Source organism: Anolis carolinensis, unplaced genomic scaffold (genome assembly GCF_035594765.1).
Source record: "Anolis carolinensis isolate JA03-04 unplaced genomic scaffold, rAnoCar3.1.pri scaffold_15, whole genome shotgun sequence".
Classification (NCBI taxonomy): Eukaryota; Metazoa; Chordata; class Lepidosauria; order Squamata; family Dactyloidae; genus Anolis; species Anolis carolinensis.
The window spans coordinates 1679588-1703588 of record NW_026943826.1 but is presented as its reverse complement, the minus strand read 5'-3'; the positions used below and the strand labels follow the sequence as shown (position 1 = coordinate 1703588).

Genomic DNA, 24001 nt, shown 5'->3' with positions numbered 1-24001 from the left:
CGGTCTAGCCCAAAAGCGGCCTTTTTCGAAGCCTGACCCTCACTAGTCAAACTTGCCTAACTGTGGTGGGGAGTTCCAAAGGTAAACCAGGCCGCGGCCTAGCCCAAAAGCGGCCTTTTTCGAAGCCTGACCCTCACTAGTCAAACTTGCCTAACTGTGGCGGGGAGTTCCAAAGGTAAACCAGGCCGCGGCCTAGCCCAAAAGCGGCCTTTTTCGAAGCCTGACCCTCACCAGTCGAACTTGCCTAACTGTGGCGGGGAGTTCCGAATGTAAACCAGGCCGCGGTCTAGCCCAAAAGCGGCCTTTTTCGAAGCCTGACCCTCACTAGTCAAACTTGCCTAACTGTGGCGGGGAGTTCCAAAGGTAAACCAGGCCGCGGTCTAGCCCAAAAGCGGCCTTTTTCGAAGCCTGACCCTCACTAGTCAAACTTGCCTAACTGTGGCGGGGAGTTCCAAAGGTAAACCAAGCCGCGGTCTAGCCCAAAAGCGGCCTTTTTCGAAGCCTGACCCTCACCAGTCGAACTTGCCTAACTGTGGCGGGGAGTTCCGAAGGTAAACCAGGCCGCGGCCTAGCCCAAAAGAGGCCCTTTTCGAAGCCTGACCCTCACCAGTCGAACTTGCCTAACTGTGGCGGGGAGTTCCAAAGGTAAACCAAGCCGCGGTCTAGCCCAAAAGCGGCCTTTTTCGAAGCCTGACCCTCACTAGTCAAACTTGCCTAACTGTGGCGGGGAGTTCCGAAGGTAAACCAGGCCGCGGCCTAGCCCAAAAGCGGCCTTTTTCGAAGCCTGACCCTCACTAGTCAAACTTGCCTAACTGTGGCGGGGAGTTCCGAAGGTAAACCAGGCCGCGGCCTAGCCCAAAAGAGGCCCTTTTTGAAGCCTGACCCTCACCAGTCGAACTTGCCTAACTGTGGCGGGGAGTTCCGAAGGTAAACCAGGCCGCGGCCTAGCCCAAAAGAGGCCCTTTTCGAAGCCTGACCCTCACCAGTCGGATTTGCCTAACTGTGGCGGGGAGTTCCGAAGGTAAACCAGGCCGCGGCCTAGCCCAAAAGAGGCCTTTTTCGAAGCCTGACCCTCACCAGTCAAACTTGCCTAACTGTGGCGGGGAGTTCCGAAGGTAAACCAGGCCGTGGCCCAGCCCAAAAGAGGCCCTTTTCGAAGCCTGACCCTCACCAGTCGGATTTGCCTAACTGTGGCGGGGAGTTCCGAAGGTAAACCAGGCCGCGGCCTAGCCCAAAAGAGGCCCTTTTCGAAGCCTGACCCTCACCAGTCGAACTTGCCTAACTGTGGCGGGGAGTTCCGAAGGTAAACCAGGCCGCGGCCTAGCCCAAAAGAGGCCTTTTTCGAAGCCTGACCCTCACCAGTCAAACTTGCCTAACTGTGGCGGGGAGTTCCGAAGGTAAACCAGGCCGTGGCCCAGCCCAAAAGAGGCCCTTTTCGAAGCCTGACCCTCACCAGTCGGATTTGCCTAAATGTGGTGGGGAGTTCCGAAGGTAAACCAGGCCGCGGCCTAGCCCAAAAGAGGCCTTTTTCGAAGCCTGACCCTCACCAGTCGAACTTGCCCACTTGGTCCTCGTAGACGGCGCTGGTCGGGAGCAGGAAGGCCACGAAGAAGGAGGAGAAAAAGCAGGCCCTCAGCCTGGGCGCCGCCATGACAGCCAGTCCGGCCGGAAGGAAGGAAGGAGTTAAGGAAGAGGACCCCGCGACTCCCTCAGCCCGAAGCCAGCCAGGAGGCCATTTTGGGGCTGTCTATCCAGATCGCCTGAATGGAATATATATATTTTTCTTATTTAAAATTAAAACCGAAGAATAGACGGTCTCGCTAGTTTTCTCGGAGAATGTCGAGCGGGATTAATCTTCCCCAGAAGGCTGACATTTGGGTCAGGCGCTTGTTTAGGCGCCTAAATCCTTCCCGTGGTGCCTTTCGGCTCAGCCTCCGCCGTCCACGTGGGAAGGAGAGGAGCCATGCCCAAGTCCAAGAGAGACAAGAAGAGTAAGGCCAAATTATCTTTATTATTATCATTATTATCATAGTTATTATCATTATTATCATAATAATTATCATTATCATCATCGTCATCATTATCAGGGATTATTATTGATTATTATCATTATCAGGGATTATTATTGATTATTATCATTCTTATTAGGGATTATTATTGATTATTATCATTCTTATCAGGGATTATTATTGATTATTATCATTCTTATTAGGGATTATTATTGATTATTATCATTCTTATTAGGGATTCTTATTGATTATTATCATTCTTATCAGGGATTATTATTTATTATTATCATTCTTATTAGGGATTATTATTTATTATTATCATTCTTATTAGGGATTATTATTTATTATTATCATTCTTATTAGTCTGTTTAATTTAATTTATTTTACCTTCATGTTTACAAGTTTCACTCAGTGCACTTTGCCCAGTCCATTTTATGATTTTATTGCTGTGTTTTAACACGTGTCTTACAATGATTGTGATTTTATTTTATGCCTTTTAATTTTATTTGTGGTTTTTTTTTTGTATTTGATATTACTGTATGCTTTTTTTATATCTGTAAGCCTCCCCGAGTCCCTCTGGGGAGATGGTGGCAGGGTATAAAAATAAAATTATTATTATTATTATTAGTTTTTTAAATTATGTGTATATACAGTAGAGTCTCACTTATCCAAGCCTCGCTTATCCAACGTTCTGGATTATCCAACGCATTTTTGTAGTCAATGTTTTCAATACATCGTGATATTTTGGTGCTAAATTCGTAAATACAATAGAGTCTCACTTATCCAACGTAAACGGGCCGGCAGAACGTTGGATAAGTGAATATGTTGGATAATAAGGAGAGATTAAGGAAAAGCCTATTAAACATCAAATTAGGTTATGATTTTACAAATGAAGCACCAAAACATCATGTTATACAACAAATTTTACAGAAAAAGTAGTTCAATACGCAGTAATGCTATGTAGTAATTACTGTATTTACGAATTTAGCAGCAAAATATCATGATATATTAAAAACATTGACTACAAAAATGCGTTGGATAATCCAGAACGTTGGATAAGCGAGTGTTGGATAAGTGAGACTCTACTGTACAGTAATTACTACATAGCATTACTGCGTATTGAACTACTTTTTCTGTCAAATTTGTTCTATAACATGATGTTTTGGTGCTTAATTTGTAAAATTATAACCTAATTTGATGTTTAATAGGCTTTTCCTTAATGCCTCCTTATTATCCAACATATTCGCTTATCCAACGTTCTGCTGGCCCGTTTATGTTGGATAAGTGAGAATCTACTGTATTGTGATATTTTGGTGCTAAATGTGTAAATACAGTAATTACAACATAACATTACTGCGCATTGAACTACTTTTTCTGTCAAATTTGTTGTAAAACCCATGCATTCATCTTCTGTTTTTAAGATTTTATACTGTATATTGACTTTATGACTGTTTTATTGATGTTGATGTTTTATTGTTGAAATATTTGTTTTTATTGTTTTGCTGTTGTTTTATTGTTGTTGTTGGGCATGGCCCCATGTAAGCCGCCCTAAGTCCCTTTAGGGAGATGGGGCGGGATATAAGAATAAATTATTATTATTATTATTATTATTATTATTATATGTTTTGGTGCTTAATTTGTAAAATCATAACCTGATTTGATGTTTAATAGGCTTCTCCTTAATCTCTCCTTATTATCCAACATATTCGCTTATCCAACATTCTGCCGGCCCATTTATGTTGGATAAGTGAGACTCTACTGTATTACCATAGCACTATACTGGCGATAAATTACCATATTGTATTGTATCTCTATATTGTAATATTATTAATAATATTACATATAAAATATAATATGTGTTGTCGAAGGCTATATAATATATAATTAATATACACACATGCATATATGCGTATATACAATATAATTTACAATAATATATATTTTTATGCATGTAATATTAATATTATTTTGTGATACAATATAATACTAATAATATTACAGTACAGCAGAGTCTCACTTATCCAAGCTAAACAGGGCAGCAGAAGTTTGACAGAAGTATTACTATTATTATTACTATTATTACTATTAAATTTGACAGAAGTATTACTATTATTAGTATTACTATTATTATTCAAGTAGTTCAATATGCAGTAATGTTATGTTGTAATTACTGTATTTACGAATTTAGCACCAAAATATCACGATATATTGAAAACATTGACTACAAAAATGACTTGGATAATCCAGAATCTTGGATAAGCAAGGCTTGGATAAGTGAGACTCTACTGTAATTACAACATAATATTGCTGCGTATTGAACTGCTTTTTCTGTCAAATTTGTTGTAAAACATGATGTTTTGGTGCTTAATTTGTAAAATCATAACCTAATTTGATGTTTAATAGGCTTTTTCTTAATCTCTCCTTATTATCCAACATATTCGCTTATCCAACGTTCTGCCGGCCCGTTTAGCTTGGATAAGTGAGACTCTGTTGTATTGTAATATTATTAGTATTATATTGTATTACAAAATAATGATATTAATATTATATGCATAAGCAATATATTATATATTATTGTAAATTATATTGTATATATATTGTATGCATGCATGTATATTAATTATATATTATATGTAATATTATTAATAATATTACAATATATAGATACAGTACAATATGATAATTTATTGCCAGTATTGTGCTATGCTAATAATATAATATTGTATGTAAATTTAATTTGTAAGCCGCTCTGAGTCCCCTTCAGGGTGAGAAGGGCAGGATATAAATGTAGCAAATAAATAAATAAATAATATTGATTGATTCTTATCGTTATTATGTATCTATTTTTATTCATGATGCCCCAAGCAAACATCAGCCTTTGAGTATCATTTATTGGATGGGAATCTCCATTATTTCTCAGGTTTTTTCTCTCTCTTTCTCTCATAGTTTCCTTGACCAAAACCAGCAAGAAAGGCTTGGAAGTGAAGCAGAACTTGATCGGGGAGGTAATTATTATTATTATTATTACTGTTGTTGTTTTTATATTTGTTTATACTTTATCTCCCCCGAAAGGGACTTCATATACATTCTTATTCATTCTTACTATTTATCTACACTACTGTATTATTATTCTTATTTACCTACTGTTTTTATTTATTTATTCTTATGATCCCTGTTTATCTATTCTGCATTTTAATTATTTATTCTGATTTTAATTAATTGCTTTATTGATTGATTCTTATTTCTCTACTTCATGTTTCTTGTTTATCCTGCCTTTCTCCCAATACAAAAATCGGAGGCAGCGAGTTCTTGCTCCCTTCCTCCTTTCCCTTAATGCTGATTCTCCTGATCCCTTTGCCTCCAGTTGCGGAAATGTGTGGACACCTACAAGCGCCTCTTCATCTTCTCCGTGGCCAACATGAGGAACAACAAGCTGAAGGACGTCCGCAACGCCTGGAAGCACAGCAGGTAAAGACAGGCATCGTTCTGGGTTTCTAGCTTACCTTTCGTCCACTTGATTCCCATTGAAGGTAGGCCATTGGTCTTGACTTACCATTGGTTTTGATCTTCCATTGGTTTTCCATTGGTCTTGATTTTCCAGTGCTCTTCACCTTCCAATCGTTTTCCATTGGTCTTGGCCTTCTATTGGTCTTGATCTTCCAATGGTCTTCCATTGGTTTTCCATTGGTCTTGATTTTCCATTGGTCTTGACCTTCCATGGGTCTTGGATCTTCCAATGGTCTTCCATTGGTTTTCCATTGGTCTTATCCTTCCATTTGGTCTTGACTCCCCATTTGGTCTTGATTCTCCATTACTCTTGATCTTCCAATGATTTTCCATTAGTCTTGACCTTCCATGGGACTTGACCTTCCATGGGACTTGACCTTCCATTTGGTCTTCCATTGGTCTTGATCTTCCATGGTCTTCCATTGGTTTTCCATTGGTCTTATCCTTCCATTTGGTCTTGACTCCCCATTTGATCTTGACCTTCCATTGGTCTTGATCCCCCATTTGGTCTTGACTTTCCATTGGTCTTGATTTTCCATTACTCTTGATCTTCCAATGGTTTTCTATTAGTCTTGATCTTCCATTGGTCTTGACCTTCCATGGGACTTGACCTTCCATTTGGTCTTCCATTGGTCTTCAATTGGTCTTGAACTTCCATTGGTCTTGATCTTCCATTGGTTTTCCATTGGTCTTGACCTTCCATTGATCTTGACCCCCCCCCCCCCCCAATTTGAACTTGACCTTCCATTGGTCTTCCATTGGTTATCCATTCGTCTTGGCCTTCCTATGTTCTTGACCTTCCATTGGTCTTGATCTTCCATTGGTTTTCCATTGGTCTTGACCTTCCATTGGTCTTGTCCTTCCACTGGTCTTGATCTTCCATTGGTTTTCCATTGGTCTTGACTTTCCATTGGTCTTGGCCTTCCACTGGTCTTGATCTTTCATTGGTCTTCCATTGGTTTTCCATTGGTCTTGAACTTCCGTTGGTCTTGACCTTCCATTGGTCTTGGCCTTCCATTAGTCTTGATCTTCCATTGGTCTTGGCCTTCCATTGGTCTTGATCTTTCATTGGTCTTCCATTGGTCTTGACTTTCCATTGGTCTTGGCCTTCCACTGGTCTTGATCTTTCATTGGTCTTCCATTGGTCTTCAATTGGTCTTGAACTTCCATTGGTCTTGATCTTCCATTGGTTTTCCATTGGTCTTGACCTTCCATTGATCTTGACCCCCCCCCCCCCCCCAATTTGAACTTGACCTTCCATTGGTCTTCCATTGGTTATCCATTCGTCTTGGCCTTCCTATGTTCTTGACCTTCCATTGGTCTTGATCTTCCATTGGTTTTCCATTGGTCTTGACCTTCCATTGGTCTTGTCCTTCCACTGGTCTTGATCTTCCATTGGTTTTCCATTGGTCTTGACTTTCCATTGGTCTTGGCCTTCCACTGGTCTTGATCTTTCATTGGTCTTCCATTGGTTTTCCATTGGTCTTGAACTTCCGTTGGTCTTGACCTTCCATTGGTCTTGGCCTTCCATTAGTCTTGATCTTCCATTGGTCTTGGCCTTCCATTGGTCTTGATCTTTCATTGGTCTTCCATTGGTCTTGACTTTCCATTGGTCTTGGCCTTCCACTGGTCTTGATCTTTCATTGGTCTTCCATTGGTTTTCCATTGGTCTTGAACTTCTGTTGGTCTTGACCTTCCATTGGTCTTGGCCTTCCATTGGTCTTGATCTTCCATTGGTTTTCCATTGGTCTTGATCTTTCATTGGTCTTCCATTGGTTTTCCATTGGTCTTGATCTTCTGTGGGTTTTAATCTTACATTAGGTTTGACCTTCCTTTGGGCTTGGTCTTCCATTGATCTTGGTCTTCCATTGATCTTGATCATCTTCTTTGTTCCAGGATCTTCTTTGGGAAAAACAAAGTGATGATGGTGGCTTTAGGACGGAGTCCGGTGGACGAATACAAGGATAACCTGCACCAGGTGAGGCCTGCCTTTCTCCACCCTGTATGTAGAAGGACCCTCTCTGTTCTTTCCATCGTTCTTCCATTGGCTCTTCCTCTTTTCCAGGTCAGCAAACACCTTCGGGGAGAAGTGGGCCTCCTCTTCACCAACCGCACCAAAGAAGAAGTCATCGAGTGAGTCTCTTTTCTATGCCTTTAAGAACTCCTTGGTCAAGAACCCGGTTTTGTCCTTCTTAGGCCTGACCTGCACCGAACTGCATTATAAGAGTCTACATTGTCATATAATGCAGTTCAGTGCATTATGTGGCAGTGTAGATGGGGAGTCTATAATATATTTTAATCTATGTATTTTATTGTATATATTTTATAGTCATATGTTTTGACTTTGTCGTTCCCCGCCTTGAGCTGTTAGGAGAGGCAAGTAGCAAATAAATATATTATTATTATCCGATTATTATTATTATTATTATTTTGTCTTGTCATTAGGAGAGAAGAGGTAATAAAATATTATTATTATTATTATTATTATTATTATTATTATTATTATTATTATTTTGTGAGCTGTTAGGAGAGACAGATAACAAATAAAATGCATTATTATGCCTCAAGCCATTAGGAGAGACAGGTAACAAATAAAATGTATTATTTTGTTAGCATCACAACCGATGCATAATAATAATGATGATGATGTTACGTTGCTTTGAGTCTTTTTTGGGTATAAATTATTATTAATAATAATATTACTATGTTAAGACATTTTGAGTCTCTTTCGGGAGAGATAAAGCAGAGTATAAATAATAATAATAATAATAATAATAATAATAATAATAATACATCACACAGTCCTAGACACTTGGGAAGTGTTTGACTTGGGATTTTGTGATACGAAATCCAGCATATCTATCTTGTTTGCTGTGTCATACAATAATAATAATAATAATAATAATAATAATAATAATAATAATAATACATCACACAGTCCTAGACACTTGGGAAGTGTTTGACTTGGGATTTTGTGATACGAAATCCAACATAGACATCTTGTTTGCTGTGTCGTCATAATAATAATAATAATAATAATAATAATAATACATCACACAGTCCTAGACACTTGGGAAGTGTTCGACTTGTGATTTTGTGATACGAAATCCAACATAGACATCTTGTTTGCTGTGTCATAATAATAATAATAATAATAATAATAATAATAATAATAATAATAATAATACATCACACAGTCCTAGACACTTGGGAAGTGTTCGACTTGGGATTTTGTGATACGAAATCCAGCATAGACATCTTGTTTGCTGTGTCATAATAATAATAATAATAATAATAATAATGCATCACACAGTCCTAGACACTTGGGAAGTGTTTGACTTGGGATTTTGTGATACGAAATCCAACATAGACATCTTGTTTGCTGTGTCGTCATAATAATAATAATAATAATAATAATAATAATAATACATCACACAGTCCTAGACACTTGGGAAGTGTTCGACTTGTGAGTTTGTGATACGAAATCCAACATAGACATCTTGTTTGCTGTGTCATAATAATAATAATAGCAGCACTGAGAATGTCGACTGCATTCCTTTTGCTGGGCATTGCAGACCATTGTGTTTACTGTCGACTTCCTTCCCTCCGCAGGTGGTTTTCGCAGTTCCAGGAGTCGGACTTTGCCCGTTCGGGGAACCGGGCCACCTTTGCGGTCAGCCTGGACCAGGGCCCCTTGGAGAACTTCCCGCACTCCATGGAGCCCCAGCTGCGCCAACTGGGCCTCCCCACCGCCCTCAAGAAAGGTGCGTGGCCGTCATGGCAAAGGCTCAGCCTCCGTGTTTTTTTCCTGTTCTGTAACAACAAAGGAAAACGGGTTCCCTGGAACTACAAAGACAAGCATCCACTGTTACAGTAATACAACCGTTTTGAATGTTGTTAAACATATATGTAGTTCAATGCATCAATATGAATTCAAAGCTAGGTATAGTAGAGCAGGGGTCCCCAAACGAAGGTCCTCCAAGACTTAGACTTAGGGTTGACCTGAGTCTGCTTGGTCTTTGGAGGTCTCTTTGCTTACTTATAGCCTTATGAGATCATCTAGATGGTCTTTGAAGGTCTCTTTGCTTAGCTACGGCCTTATGAGGCCATCTAGATGGCTTTTGGAAGTCCTTTTCCTTACCTATGGTCCTATGAGATGGTCTAGATAACCTTTGAGGGCCCCTTTCCTTACCTATGGTTTTATGAGACCGTCTCAATGGTCTTTGGAGGCCTCTTTGCTTATCTGTGGTCTTATGAGATCATCTAGATAGTCTTTGAAGGTCTCTTTGTTTATCTATGGTCTTATGCGACCATCTCGATGGTCTTTGAGGGCCCCTTACCTATGGTTTTATGAGATCTAGATGGCCTTTGAGGTTCCCTTTCCTTACCTATGGTCTTATGATACCATCAAGATGGCCTTTGAGGGTCCCTTTCCTTACCTATGGTTTTATGAGACTGTCTAGATGGTCTTTGGAGGCCTCTTTGCTTATCTATAGTCTTATGAGATCATCTAGATGGTTTTTAAAGGTCTCTTTGCTTAGCTACGGCCTTATGAGACCATCTAAATGGTCTTTGGAGGCCTCTTTGCTTATCTATGGTCTTATGAGATCATCTAGATAGTCTTTGAGGGCCCCTTTCCTTACCTATGGTTTTATGAGATCTAGATGGCCTTTGAGGGTCCCTTTCCTTTGGTCTTATGAGACCATCTCAATGGTCTTTGAAGGTCTCTTTGCTTAGCTACGGCCCTATGAGACCGTCTCAATGGTCTTTGAAGGTCTCTTTGCTTATCTATGGTCTTATGAGATCATCTAGATGGTTTTTGAGGGCCCCTTTCCTTACCTATGGTTTTATGAGACCGTCTCAATGGTCTTTGAAGGTCTCTTTGCTTATCTATGGTCTTATGAGATCATCTAGATAGTCTTTGAAGGTCTCTTTGCTTAGCTACGGCCTTATGAGACCATCTAGATGGTCTTTTCCCGCTCCCTGCTCCTCACTAAGACCCGTCGGATAATCAGGAGTGTCGGATGAGCGGAAGTCGGGTGACCAGGACTCTACTGTCGTTATACCAACACAAATAAAGCCATAATACATAAGACTGTTACATTCATAGTAAAAGGGATTCTCTCAAAAGATGGACTCCTCTTCATAAGGAGGTTCATAACAAGACCCCCACTGAAACGGATCGCCTTTTCCCCAGATTGCACATGCCCACAAGGTTTGCTTCCCTCCTCACTTTTCTCTCCTTTTCTCCTCCGTCAGGAGTGGTGACCCTCCTCGCCGACCACGACGTCTGCAAAGAAGGGGACGTCTTGACCCCGGAACAGGCGCGGATCCTGGTGAGCAGCCCCCCCCCCCAAAAAAACCCCTATATTTTGGGCTCCAGACGCCCCAAAACACAAGGCGGAAAGTGAGATATTTAGTATTAGTATTAGTAGTAGTAATATTGTAAGCCAGAGTCTCTTTTAAAAGAGGAAAGTGGGATATTATTATTATTAGTAGTAGTAATAATATTGTAAGCCAGAGTCTCTTTTAAAAGAGGAAAGTGGGATATTATTATTATTATTATTATTATTAGTAATATTGTAAGCCACTTTGAGTCTCTTTTAAGAGAGGAAAATTGGATATTATTATTATTATTAGTAGTAGTAGTAGTAGTAGTAATATTGTAAGCCACTTTGAGTCTCTTTTAAAAGAGGAAAGTGGGATATTATTATTATTATTAGTAGTAGTAGTAATATTGTAAGCCAGAGTCTCTTTTAAAAGAGGAAAGTGGGATATTATTATTATTAGTAGTAGTAATAATATTGTAAGCCAGTCTCTTTTAAGAGAGGAAAGTGGGATGTTATTATTATTATTATTATTATTAGTAATATTGTAAGCCACTTTGAGTCTCTTTTAAGAGAGGAAAATGGGATATTATTATTAGTAGTAGTAGTAGTAATATTGTAAGCCACTGAGTCTCCTTTAAGAGAGGAAAGTGGGATATTATTATTATTAGTAGTAGTAGTAGTAGTAATATTGTAAGCCACTGAGTCTCCTTTAAGAGAGGCAAGTGGGATGTTATTATTATTATTATTAGTAGTAGTAATATTGTAAGCCACTTTGAGTCTCTTTTAAGAGAGGAAAATGGGATATTATTATTATTATTAGTAGTAGTAGTAATATTGTAAGCCACTGAGTCTCCTTTAAGAGAGGCAAGTGGGATATTATTCTTATTATTAGTAGTAGTAGTAATATTGTAAGCCACTGAGTCTCCTTTAAGAGAGGAAAGTGGGATATTATTATTATTATTAGTAGTAGTAGTAGTAATATTGTAAGCCACTTTGAGTCTCTTTTAGGAGGTGGGATATTTATTACTATTAGTAGTAGTAGTAGTAATATTGCAAGCCACTTTGAGTCTCCTTTAAGAGGTGGGATATTTATTAGTAGTAGTAGTGATATTGTAAGCCACTGAGTCTCCTTTAAGAAAGAGAAGTGGCATATTTATTATTATTATTATGATTATTATTATTAGTAGTAGTAGTAATATTGTAAGCCACTGAGTCTCCTTTAAGAAAGAGAAGTGGCATATTTATTATTATTATTATTATTATGATTATTATTATTAGTAGTAGTAATATTGTAAGCCACTGAGTCTCCTTTAAGAGAGGAAAGTGGGATATTATTATTATTATTATTATTAGTGATATTGTAAGCCACTTTGAGTTTCCTTTGAGAGAGGAAAGTGGGATATTTATTATTATTATTAGTAGTAGTAGTAGTAATATTGCAAGTCACTTTGAGTCTCCTTTAAGAGGTGGGATATTTATTATTAGTAGTAGTAGTAGTAGTAGTGATATTGTAAGCCACTGAGTCTCCTTTAAGAAAGAGAAGTGGCATATTTATTATTATTATTATTATGATTATTATTATTAGTAGTAGTAGTAATATTGTAAGCCACTGAGTCTCCTTTAAGAAAGAGAAGTGGCATATTTTTTATTATTATTATGATTATTATTATTAGTAGTAGTAGTAATATTGTAAGCCACTGAGTCTCCTTTAAGAGAGGAAAGTGGGATATTATTATTATTATTATTATTATTATTATTATTATTATTATTATTATTATTAGTGATATTGTAAGCCACTTTGAGTTTCTCCTTGGTCCCAGAAACTCTTTGGCTACCAGATGGCGGAATTCCGGGTGACGGTCCGGAGCGTCTGGAGTGCCGAGACGGGAATGTTCGAAGTCTTGGTAGAAGATGATGGAGAAAGAGAAGAGATGGAGGAGGAAGAAGAAGAGGAAGTGGAAGAGGAAGAGGAAGAAGGGGAATGACCCCAGAAAGGAGAGGAAAAGGCACCCCGTGGACTCTCGCTTCCCAAAACGGAGCCTCTAGAACATGCGGAAGCCTTCCTTTCTGCGCCAATACGGGACTGAGCTGGTCATATTTATCAGAGAAGACAGATTATTTTATTTGTATACATACAACTGTATATAAAGTGTTTATAAAACTCTGGATTTGCTATTTTATGGGCAATTATTATAGATAGATCAACCTCAATCTATCGATCAATTACCATATATATCTATATATATAAAAGAGTGATGGCATCAGGGCAGCGGACAAAACAACAAAACTACAGGCCCCCCAACCTCGAAATTTGACAACACAACCCATCATCCACGGCTCTAGGTTGATACAACAAAAAGAAAAGAAAAATAAAGTCCTAATTACAGGGAGAGGAATAATAGTTTTTATCCAATTGCTGCCAGTTAGAAGGCTAAGCTCCGCCCACTTGGTCTCCTAGCAAACCTACTCAGCCCAGGGGACAGGAAGACTTAGGCCTCACTTAGGCCTCTTCCACAGATTATCAGTTTTTAACTGGATTATATGGCAGTGTAGACTCAAGGCCCTTCCACACCTATATAACCCATTTAGAATCTTATATTATCTGCTTTGAACTGGATTATCTTGACTCCACACTGCTATATAATCCACTTCAGTGTGCATACTAAATATAAAGACAGCCATACAACAGACATTCAGTACCACCACTACCTCAACAATTTCTCACCAACACCACCAGACTACGCCACAGCAACGCGTGGCCGGGCACAGCTAGTGTATATATATATATATATACACACACACACACATACATACGAATTAATCTATATCAGTGATAGCCAACCTATGACACGCGTGTCAGCACTGACACGCCTAGCCGTTTTTGCTGACAGCTGCCACATGCAGATTGATTGGATGACTATGTCTTTCGTGGCCAAATTTGGTGTGATTTGGTCCAGTGGTTTTGTTGTTTACTCCATGGGAATTATGCACATTACATTCTATTATTATTCTATTATTATTGTAGTATATTGTTATTATCATTATTATTATTATATTATCCAAGATACTCGCTTATCCAAGCTTCTGCTGACCTGTTTAGCTTGGATAAGTGAGACTCTCCTGTATCTATCTATCTATAGATCTAAAACATGTTATACAACAAATTTGACAGAAAAAGTAGTTCAGTCCACAGTAATGCAATGTAGTAATTACTGTATTTACGAATTTAGCACCAAAATATCACGATGTATTGAAAACATTGACTACAAAAATGCGTTGGATAATCCAGAACGTTGGATAAGTGAGACTCTACTGTATCGTGATATTTTGGTGCTCAATTCAAAATATCATTCCACAATATAAAAACATTCAACATAAAAACATTCAACAGTGACTATTTGGCAAATTAGATCTGATTTACTTAAATGCACAACCAAACAGCCAAGTCTTGAGCGCACACACACACATATACATACACACACACATACATACACACATACCCACACACATACATACACCTATACATACACACACACATACATACACATACATACACACATACCCACACACATACATACACCTATACACACACACACATATCCATACACACACATACATACACCTATACATACACACATACCCACACACATACATACACACATACATACACCTATACACACACACATATCCACACACATACATACATCTATACATACACACATATACATACATACACACACATACATACACCTATACATATACACATCCATACACACATACCCACACATATACATACACGCACACATAACACACACACATACATACACACATACCCACACACATACATACACACACATACATACATCTATACATACACACACATATACATACATACATACACACACATACATACATCTATACATACACACATATACATACACACATATACATACACACACATATACAACCCTAACCCTAACCCACACACACACATACATCTATACATACACACATACCCACACACATACATACACACATACCCACACACATACATACACCTATACACACACACATATCCACACACATACATACATCTATACATACACACATATACATACATACACACACATACATACACCTATACATATACACATCCATACACACATACCCACACATATACATACACGCACACATAACACACACACATACATACACACATACCCACACACATACATACACACACATACATACATCTATACATACACACACATATACATACACACACATATACATACATACATACACACACACACATACATCTATACATACACACATACCCACACACATACATACACCTATACACACACACATATCCACACACATACATACATCTATACATACACACATATACATACATACACACACATACATACACCTATACATATACACATCCATACACACATACATACACACACATACATACATCTATACATACACACATACCCACACACACACATACATCTATACATACACACACACACATATACATAGATACACACATATACATGGACATTTTCTAGTAACAGGAGCAAACCATGACTTTTTCAAACATTGTTTTGAGAGGTTTTATTCTAGGAGGCCAATCTCAGTTTCTACATAAACGAGTGAGCATTTCATCAAGGAGGGCGAAAGGAAAGGCCCGGCCTGGGTCTCCATGTGAGTGACTCCCCGTCCCATCATCCCCAGGACGGGATAAATGCAGCACGTTCAGACCGCCGGACATGGGTTTAAGGCCAAAGTGGTGCGGGATCTCTCGGGGCAAAGAGGGAGGCTATGGGTGTGTGGCTGATGGGAGGCGCAGTCAGCGGAAGTAGTTGGGGCAGTCGTGGGCCGAGAGGCGCCAGGCCCGCTCCAAGGCCTCCACCACCTCGGGCCGCAGGGGCCCCTCCTCGGCACAGCGCAGGTTCTGCTCCAGCTGCTCCGGGCTGGACGCCCCCAGGACCACCGCGTCCCCAAGGCCGCCCTGCAAGCAGAAGGAGGGCAAGGCCCATCAGCCTCGGCCGGGTGGCCATCTCTCCGGAGGGCTTCCCTTGGGCTCTCCCTTTAAGGCAGAATTAAGTTGGACCGAACACTCCTTGGGGTCTCCTCTGACTCTAGGAATCTATTATGATTATTGACACAAAGAGTAGGACACAGCAAATGAGATATTATTATTATTATTATTAGCAGAGCTTGGATGGCCATCTGTCGGGAGGGATTACATGGTGTCTTCCTTTGTCAGAATTATATTGGACTGAATGCTCCTTGGGGTCTCTTCTGACTCTAGGAATCTATTATGATTATTGACACAAAGAGTAGGACACAGCAAATGAGATATTATTATTATTATTAGCAGAGCTTGGATGGCCATCTGTCGGGAGGGATTACATGGTGTCTTCCTCGGTCAGAATTCAATTGGACCGAATGCTCCTTGCAGTCTTCCAAGTTTAGGATATTATTATTATTATTATTATCATCATCATTATTATTATTATTATTATTATTATTATTATTATTATTATTAGCAGAGCTTGGATGGCCATCTGTTGGGTGGAATTACATGGTGTCTTCCTCTGTCAGAATTCAATTGGACCGAATGCTCCTTGCAGTCTTCCAAGTTTAGGATATTATTATTATTATTATTATTATTATTATTATTATTATTATTATTATTACCAGAGCTTGGATGGTCATCAGTTGGGAGGGGTTAGATGGTGTCCCTTTATGTCAAAATTTGTTTGGACTGAATGCTCCTTGGGGTCTCTTCTGACTCTAGGAGTCTATTATGATTATGATTATTGACACAAAGAGTATGACACAGCAAATGAGATATTATTATTATTATTATTATTATTATTATTATTATTATTATTATTATTATTATTATTATTATTATTAGCAGAGCTTGGATGGCCATCTGTCGGGAGGGATTACATGGTGTCTTCCTTTGTCAGAATTATATTGGACTGAATGCTCCTTGGGGTCTCTTCCGACTCTAGGAGTCTATGATGATGATGATGATTATTATTACCAGAGCTTGGATGGCCATCAGTTGGGAGGGATTAGATGGTGTCCCTTTATGTCAAAATTTGTTTGGACTAAATGCTCCATGGAGTCTTCCAAGTTTAGGATTCTATTATTACTATTATCATTATCATAATTATTATTATCATTACCAGAGCTTGGATGGCCACCTGTTGGGAGGGATCAGATGGTGTCCCTTTATGTCAAAATTCGTTTGGACTGAATGCTGCTTGGAGTCCTTTCCGAATCTAGGATTCTATGATTATGATTATGATTATTATTGACAAAAAGACATAGTATCACACAGCAAACAAGATATATATACTGGATTTTGTATCATAAAATCTCATTATTATTATTATTATTATTATTGTTATTATTGCTATTACAGTATTATTATTAAGCGGAGCCTAGATGGCTATCTGTTGGGAGGGCTTTTTTTGCCTGGCAGATTGGGGTTAAACTGGATGGCCTTTGGGGGTCTCTTCTGTTGAAGTGGCAAAAGATTTTGTTAGTAGAGGTAGATTTGTAATTGTTGAAGAATGAGTCTATAGTTGTTGGTGATTGTGTGTAATGAATTGTAAACTTGTGAAAGTGTTCCCCATACATGTAAGAAGATGATTGAAATGTGTTCGAGCTGTGTATATAACTGTAGTGACTAAATTACATTTAAAGAGGGGGAATTGTTGAAGTGGGAATGATTGTATATAGAGTTGTTTAAATGTAATTGAGTCATGTATGCAATGTGTGCTGGGGATTGCATCATATACTGTGATTGCCTCATGCACTGTCTGCTGTCCACTATGCAAGTGTGTAAAGACTTAACTAAGTGTTGCATCATACAGCAGAAGTGTTTATATACAGTAGAGTCTCACTTATCCAACACTCACTTATCCAACGTTCTGGATTATCCAACGCATTTTTGTAGTCAATGTTTTCAATATATCATGATATTTTGATGCTAAATTCGTAAATACAGTAATTACTACATAGCATTACTGTGTATTGAACTACTTTTTCTGTCCAATTTGTTGTATAACATGATGTTTGGGTGCCTAATTTGTAAAATCATAACCTAATTTGATGTTTAATAGGCTTTTCCTTAATCCCTCCTTATTATCCAACATATTCGCTTATCCAACATTCTGCGGGCCCGTTTATGTTGGATAAGTGAGACTCTACTGTATAGCCTTCTGCTTCCTGTATTCTCTCTCTGGTTATCTGCTCTCTGCACTCTATCTGTATGTGTATCGTCTTGTGAGAGTTTTTCCGTTCACCAGTAAACCTGTTTATAGATAGTTGAAGTCTCCAGCCTCGTTACTGGTACCAGTGCTTCTACGTGAATCTTCTGCTGCGTGTGTGCTTATCCAAACCGCGCCCTGACATTTTCAAGCTCTACGATTCTATGATATATGTATCATATATCTCTATTATCTGTGGCTGGGTGGCCATCTCTCGGGAGGGCTTTGCAACACGGACGGCCTATCCGCACACAGAGACCCCCCCGTGGTTACCTGCAGCTGGGAGTGGTGGTAGACCCACCGGAGGGCGGCCGAGGTGAGGGTGGGGGTCTCCGGGGCGTAGGCCTCGCGGAGGGCGCCTTCCACCAGGGAGATGCCCTCAAAGTGGTGCTTCTTCCAGTACCTGCGGGGAGGGGGGGGCAAGGGGTCAGGCCGGCCTCCGTGGCCGACCCCCGAGCCCGGTCAGCCCGTGCCCCCCGCCCAGAGTCACCCACCGGTCCCGGTAGGCCTGGGCCCAGTCGTTGCCAAAGAAGCGCCCCTCCGGCTGCACAGCCAGGTCCTCGTACTTGTACTTCCCGGTCAGGAGTCCACCTGTGTGTGGGAAACAAGGAAGGCCATCATCATTATTATTATTATTATTATTATTATTATTATTATTATTATTATTGTTATTAACATTATGACACAGCAAACAAGATAGATATGCTGGATTTCGTATCACAAAGTCACAAGTCAAACACTTCCCAAGTGTCTAGGACTGTGTGATGTATTATTATTATTATTATTATTATGACACAGCAAACAAGATAGATATGCTGGACTTCGTATCACAAAATCAGAAGTCCAACACTTCCCAAGTGTCTAAAACTGTGTCATGTATTATTACTATTATTATTATTATATTGTATGACACAGCAAACAAGATCTATATGCTGGACTTTGTATCACAAAACCACAAGTCCAACACTTCCCAAGTGTCTAGGACTGTGTTATGTATTATTATTATTATTATTATTATTATTATTATTATTATTATTATTAATTGCCTTTGTCCTGATGTCTTGCTCCTGGGCTGCAAGGATCAGGCCTTCTGTCTCCTTCTTCAGGGTCCCATTCGTGAGCCAGAGCCAGGTCTTCTCCTTCTCAGCTTTTCCTCCAATTTTGTCAAGGAACTTTCCATGCAATGTTTTGTTGTGCCAGCTGTCAGCTCTAGTTTGTAGTGCGGTTTTCTTATACTGGTTTTTTGTCTGCTGTGCTTTGAGAAGTTTCTGATTTTTGACTTCAATCAAAGCAGGTTCTTCACTTTGCTTTACATATTCTGCCATTATTGTTATTATTATTATTATTAAATGTTTTGTTGTGCCAGCTGTCAGCTCTAGTTTGTAGTGCGGTTTTCTTGTACTGATTCTTTGTCTGCTGTGCTTTGAGGAGTTTCTGATTTTTGACTTCAATCAAAGCAGGTTCTTCACTTTGCTTTACATATTCTGCCAGGGCATGTTCTTCCTCTTTGACTGCTTGTTTTACTTGTAGGAGTCCTATGCCACCTGATCTTCTAGGCATTATTATTATTATTATTATTATTATTATTATTATTATTATTGTCAAGGAACTTTCCATGCAATGTTTTGTTGTGCCAGCTGTCAGCTCTAGTTTGTAGTGCGGTTTTCTTGTACTGGTTTTTTGTCTGCTGTGATTTGAGAAGTTTCTGATTTTTGATTCCCAAACTCGGAGGGTATCATAGGTCAAATGATTACCACACAGTGTGTTATGCAGCCATAAAGGTTGCATAACAGCCGGCAAGGGGTCCTTGAGGGCATCTAGACGGTCCCCAGCTCCCTTTGCATTGAAAGCCATCCTACCTGCCAGGGGGTTGTAGGCGTAGAAGCGGATCCCAAAATGCCGGAGGCAGGGCAGCAGCTCGGTCTCGACTTGGCGGGTGGTGGCGTTGTACATGCCCTGTCGGGGAAAGAAAAGGCTGCCAACTGACCGGGAAAAAGGAGCAGACTGGGATTCAACAGGTGAAGCTCCTTCCTAGCCTCCCCTCACCTGGTAGACGGAGGGAAGGACCCAGTGGTTGGCTTTGCAAAGGGTGTAGATCTCCGCCACTTGCCAGGCCGCGTAGTTGGACAGGCCCAGCTCCTTGAATTTCCCCTGAAGGAAGGGAGGGAGGAAGGAAAAGAATCATGACGATGATGATACCATCTATCATTCCCTATGGCATCTATTATTATTATTATTATTATTATTATTATTATTATTATTATTATTATTATTATTATTATGCCATCAACTATTCCCTATGGGTTCAATGAATCTACTGTGTTGTCATCGTCATTATGGCATCTACCAATCTTAGAAAAAGCCAATCTCGGCTATCAAACATCTAAGAAATCTCACAAAATTTCGCATCTGATGTACATGGATGACCTGAAGCTGTATGGAAAAACAGAAACAGAAATCCAGTCTCTGACTAACACTGTCCGAATTTTTAGTACTTATATGAGCATGGAGTTTGGTTTGGACAAATGTTCGTCAGTGGCATTGAAGAATCATTGAAAGTGAGGGCATAAATATGCCCAATGGCCAAACAATAAAGTGTCACCAGCCAGAGGCCTATAAATATCTGGGCATATTACAGCTGGACAACATCAAGCATGAACATGTGAAAACTGTGGTCAGCAAAGAATACACACAAGGGGTCAGAAAAATTCTCAAAAGCAAGCTCAATGGAGGCAACAACATCAAGGCCATAAACACCTGGGCCATACCTGTCATAAGATATACTGCTGGCATTCCTATTATTATTATTATTATTATTATTATTATTATTACATCAACTATTCCCTATTTACTGTGTTGTTGTCATTGTCGTTATGTCTACCATTCCTATTGTTGTTATTATTATTATTATTATTATTATTATTATTATTATTATTATGGCATCTACCATTACCTATGGGCTCACTGAGAATCTACTGTGTTGTTGTTATGGCATCTACCATCATTATTATTATTATTATTAATATTATTATTATTATGGCATCTACCATTACCTATGGGCTCACTGAGAGTCTACTGTGTTCCTGTTGTTGTTGTTATGGCATCTACCATTCCTATTATTATTATTATTATCATTATTATTATGGCATCTACCATTACCTATGGGCTCACTGAGAGTCTACTGTGTTCCTGTTGTTGTTATGGCATCTACCATTCCTATTATTATTATTATTATTATTATTATTATTATTATTATTATGGCATCTACCATTACCTATGGGCTCACTGAGAGTCTACTGTGTTGTTGTTGTTATGGCATCTACCATTCCTATTATTATTATTATTATTATTATTATTATTATTATTATTATTATTATGGCATCTACCATTATCTATGGGCTCACTGAGAGTCTACTGTGTTGTTGTTATGGCATCTACCATTCCTATTATTATTATTATTATTATTATTATTATTATTATTATTATTATTATTATTATGGCATCTACCATTACCTATGGGCTCACTGAGAGTCTACTGTGTTGTTGTTATGGCATCTACCATTCCTATTATTATTATTATTATTATTATTATTATTATTATTATTATTATGGCATGTACCATTACCTATGGGCTCACTGAGAGTCTACTGTGTTGTTGTTGTTATGGCATCTACCATTCCTATTATTATTATTATTATTATTATTATTATTATGGCATCTACCATTACCTATGGGCTCACTGAGAGTCTACTGTGTTGTTGTTGTTATGGCATCTACCATTCCTATTATTATTATTATTATTATTATTATTATTATTATTATTATTATTATGGCATCTACCATTACCTATGGGCTCACTGAGAGTCTACTGTGTTGTTGTTGTTATGGCATCTACCATTCCTATTATTATTATTATTATTATTATTATTATTATTATTATTATGGCATCTACCATTACCTATGGGCTCACTGAGAGTCTACTGTGTTGTTGTTGTTATGGCATCTACCATTCCTATTATTATTATTATTATTTCATCTACCATTACCTATGGGCTCACTGAGAGTCTACTGTGTTCCTGTTGTTGTTGTTTTGGCATCTACCATTCCTATTATTATTATTATTATTATTATTATTATTATTATTATTATTATTATGGCATCTACCATTCCTATTATTTTTCGTCAATGCGACTGTCACCTGGGAATATGGCAACATCAATGATCCAAACAATGTCTTGTTGTGCCAGCTGTCAGCTCTAGTTTGTAGTGCGGTTTTCTTGTACTGTTTTTTTTTTGTCTGCTGTGCTTTGAGGAGTTTCTGATTATTATTCTTATTATTCTGAGTGGCACTGACCTCCTTGTGGAGCTGGTTGCATGCGGCGAGGGTCTCGTGGAGGGGGGCCTGGTGGTCGGGGGCGTGGAGGTAGAAGAGGGCCACGCGGGGGGTCCTGAGCCGGGCCAGGGAGCCCTCCAGCTGCGAGCGAAGACCCTCCGCCGTCAGCCGCTGCCCCTGCCACGGGTTGGCCTTCGTGGCCACCGACACTGCAAGCAGAAAGAAGAGCTCTCAGCATACGGCCCGGCCAGGCGCCCACCACCCCAGCATTATTTCCAGCTCACGGCAACAAGGCTTCTCAGACTAGGTTTTATTTTGCAACGCTGGGGAAGGAAGGCCCCAAAGAGGAATGCACCCTGGACATGCTCAGAGGCTACTCTGCAAGTGCCAATAAGGACAAATGCACTCTGCACATGCTCAGAAGATACTCTGTACTTGCTGATAAGGAGAAATGCACTCTGCACATGCTCAGAAGATACTCTGTACTTGCAAATAAGGAGAAATGCGCTCTGCACATGCTCAGAGTCTGCTTTGTATTTTGGCACTCAAGGACAGCACCCTGATCCCTGCACTCTGCACATGCCCTGGAGGCTTTTCAGGAAGCCAACCATCCTCTGCACAATTATTATTATTATTATATTTATTTTGCCCAGGAGCACAGCATATGGCACTCAAGGGCAGCACTCTGCACATGCTCAGAGGGTGCTTTGTAAGTGCAGATAAGGAGAAATGCACTCTGCACATGGTCAGATGATACTCTGTACTTGCAAATAAGGAGAAATGCACTCTGCACATGGTCAGAAGATACTCTTTACTTTCAAATAAGGAGAAATGCACTCTGCACATGCTCAGAAGATACTCTGTACTTGCAAATAAGGAGACGTGCACTCTGCACATGCTCAGATGATACTCTAATTGCAAATGAGAATTACACTCTGCACATGCTCAGAAGAAACTCTTTACTTGCAAATAAGGAGAATTACACTCTGCACATGCTCAGATGATACACTTTACTTGTCAATAAGGAGACGTGCACTCTGCGCATGCCCAGAGGGCGCTTTGTACTTTGGCACTCACGGGCTGCACTCTACATTCAACAGATTGCTGCACTCTGCGCATGCCCTGGAGCACTTGCTCTCCCCCCTTGCAGTTTGCACTCTGCCCATGCCTTGGCGCCACTGAGGGCTCCCGAGCCGGGCCCTCTGCGCATGCCCAGGAGCCCGTCACCCACCGTCGCGCTCGTTGCCCAGGAGGGCTCCCAGGATGCTCTCGGACTCGCCCTGGGCGTACATGGCGGCGGAGTCGAGCTCCCGGTGCCCGCGGGCGAGGAAGGCCTCCAGCATGGCCGCGCTGGCCTCCCGGCTGGCCCGCCGCCCGAACTCCATGGTGCCCAGCACCGTCCGCACCCGCGGGGCCGACATTCTTCCTTTCTGCCGCAAGCGGGCCTCGAACTCGCGACCTCCGGTGCAGCAGGGGAGCTCTGCGCATGCGCCCAAGGCTTGCCCAGTTCCAAAGTCC

The 24001-nt window shown here is 39.9% G+C and overlaps 3 protein-coding genes across 4 annotated transcripts in view; 1 reads left to right on the top strand and 2 right to left on the bottom strand.

Annotated features, from left to right (window-relative positions):
• The window catches only part of emc1 (ER membrane protein complex subunit 1), a 50030-nt gene extending 48326 nt beyond the window's left edge, over positions 1–1704 (bottom strand). For both annotated transcript variants that reach the window (XM_062965594.1, XM_062965593.1), the window contains exon 1: positions 1548–1704. In XM_062965594.1, coding sequence (XP_062821664.1) covers positions 1548–1651 — 104 coding nt within the window. In that variant the 5' untranslated portion in view covers positions 1652–1704. The remainder of the gene's footprint in view (positions 1–1547) is intronic.
• A 184-nt stretch (positions 1705–1888) lies between these two features.
• Positions 1889–13012, top strand: mrto4 (MRT4 homolog, ribosome maturation factor). Its single transcript, XM_062965596.1, has 8 exons — positions 1889–1991; positions 4956–5014; positions 5374–5477; positions 7413–7494; positions 7582–7649; positions 9129–9280; positions 10776–10852; positions 12667–13012. Exons 1-8 carry the CDS (start codon positions 1964–1966, stop codon positions 12829–12831), a joined length of 735 nt encoding a protein of 244 aa, XP_062821666.1. The 5' UTR covers positions 1889–1963; the 3' UTR covers positions 12832–13012.
• Positions 13013–15457: 2445 nt separating this feature from the next.
• Positions 15458–23942, bottom strand: LOC100558513 (aflatoxin B1 aldehyde reductase member 2). The gene is made up of 7 exons (XM_062965595.1): positions 23715–23942; positions 22505–22692; positions 20197–20301; positions 20010–20106; positions 18645–18741; positions 18424–18553; positions 15458–15869 (listed from the first exon to the last, which is right to left on the bottom strand). The coding sequence occupies exons 1-7, from the start codon at positions 23902–23904 to the stop codon at positions 15708–15710; spliced, it is 969 nt and encodes a 322-aa protein (XP_062821665.1). The 5' UTR covers positions 23905–23942; the 3' UTR covers positions 15458–15707.
• Between the last annotated feature and the right edge of the window lie 59 nt (positions 23943–24001).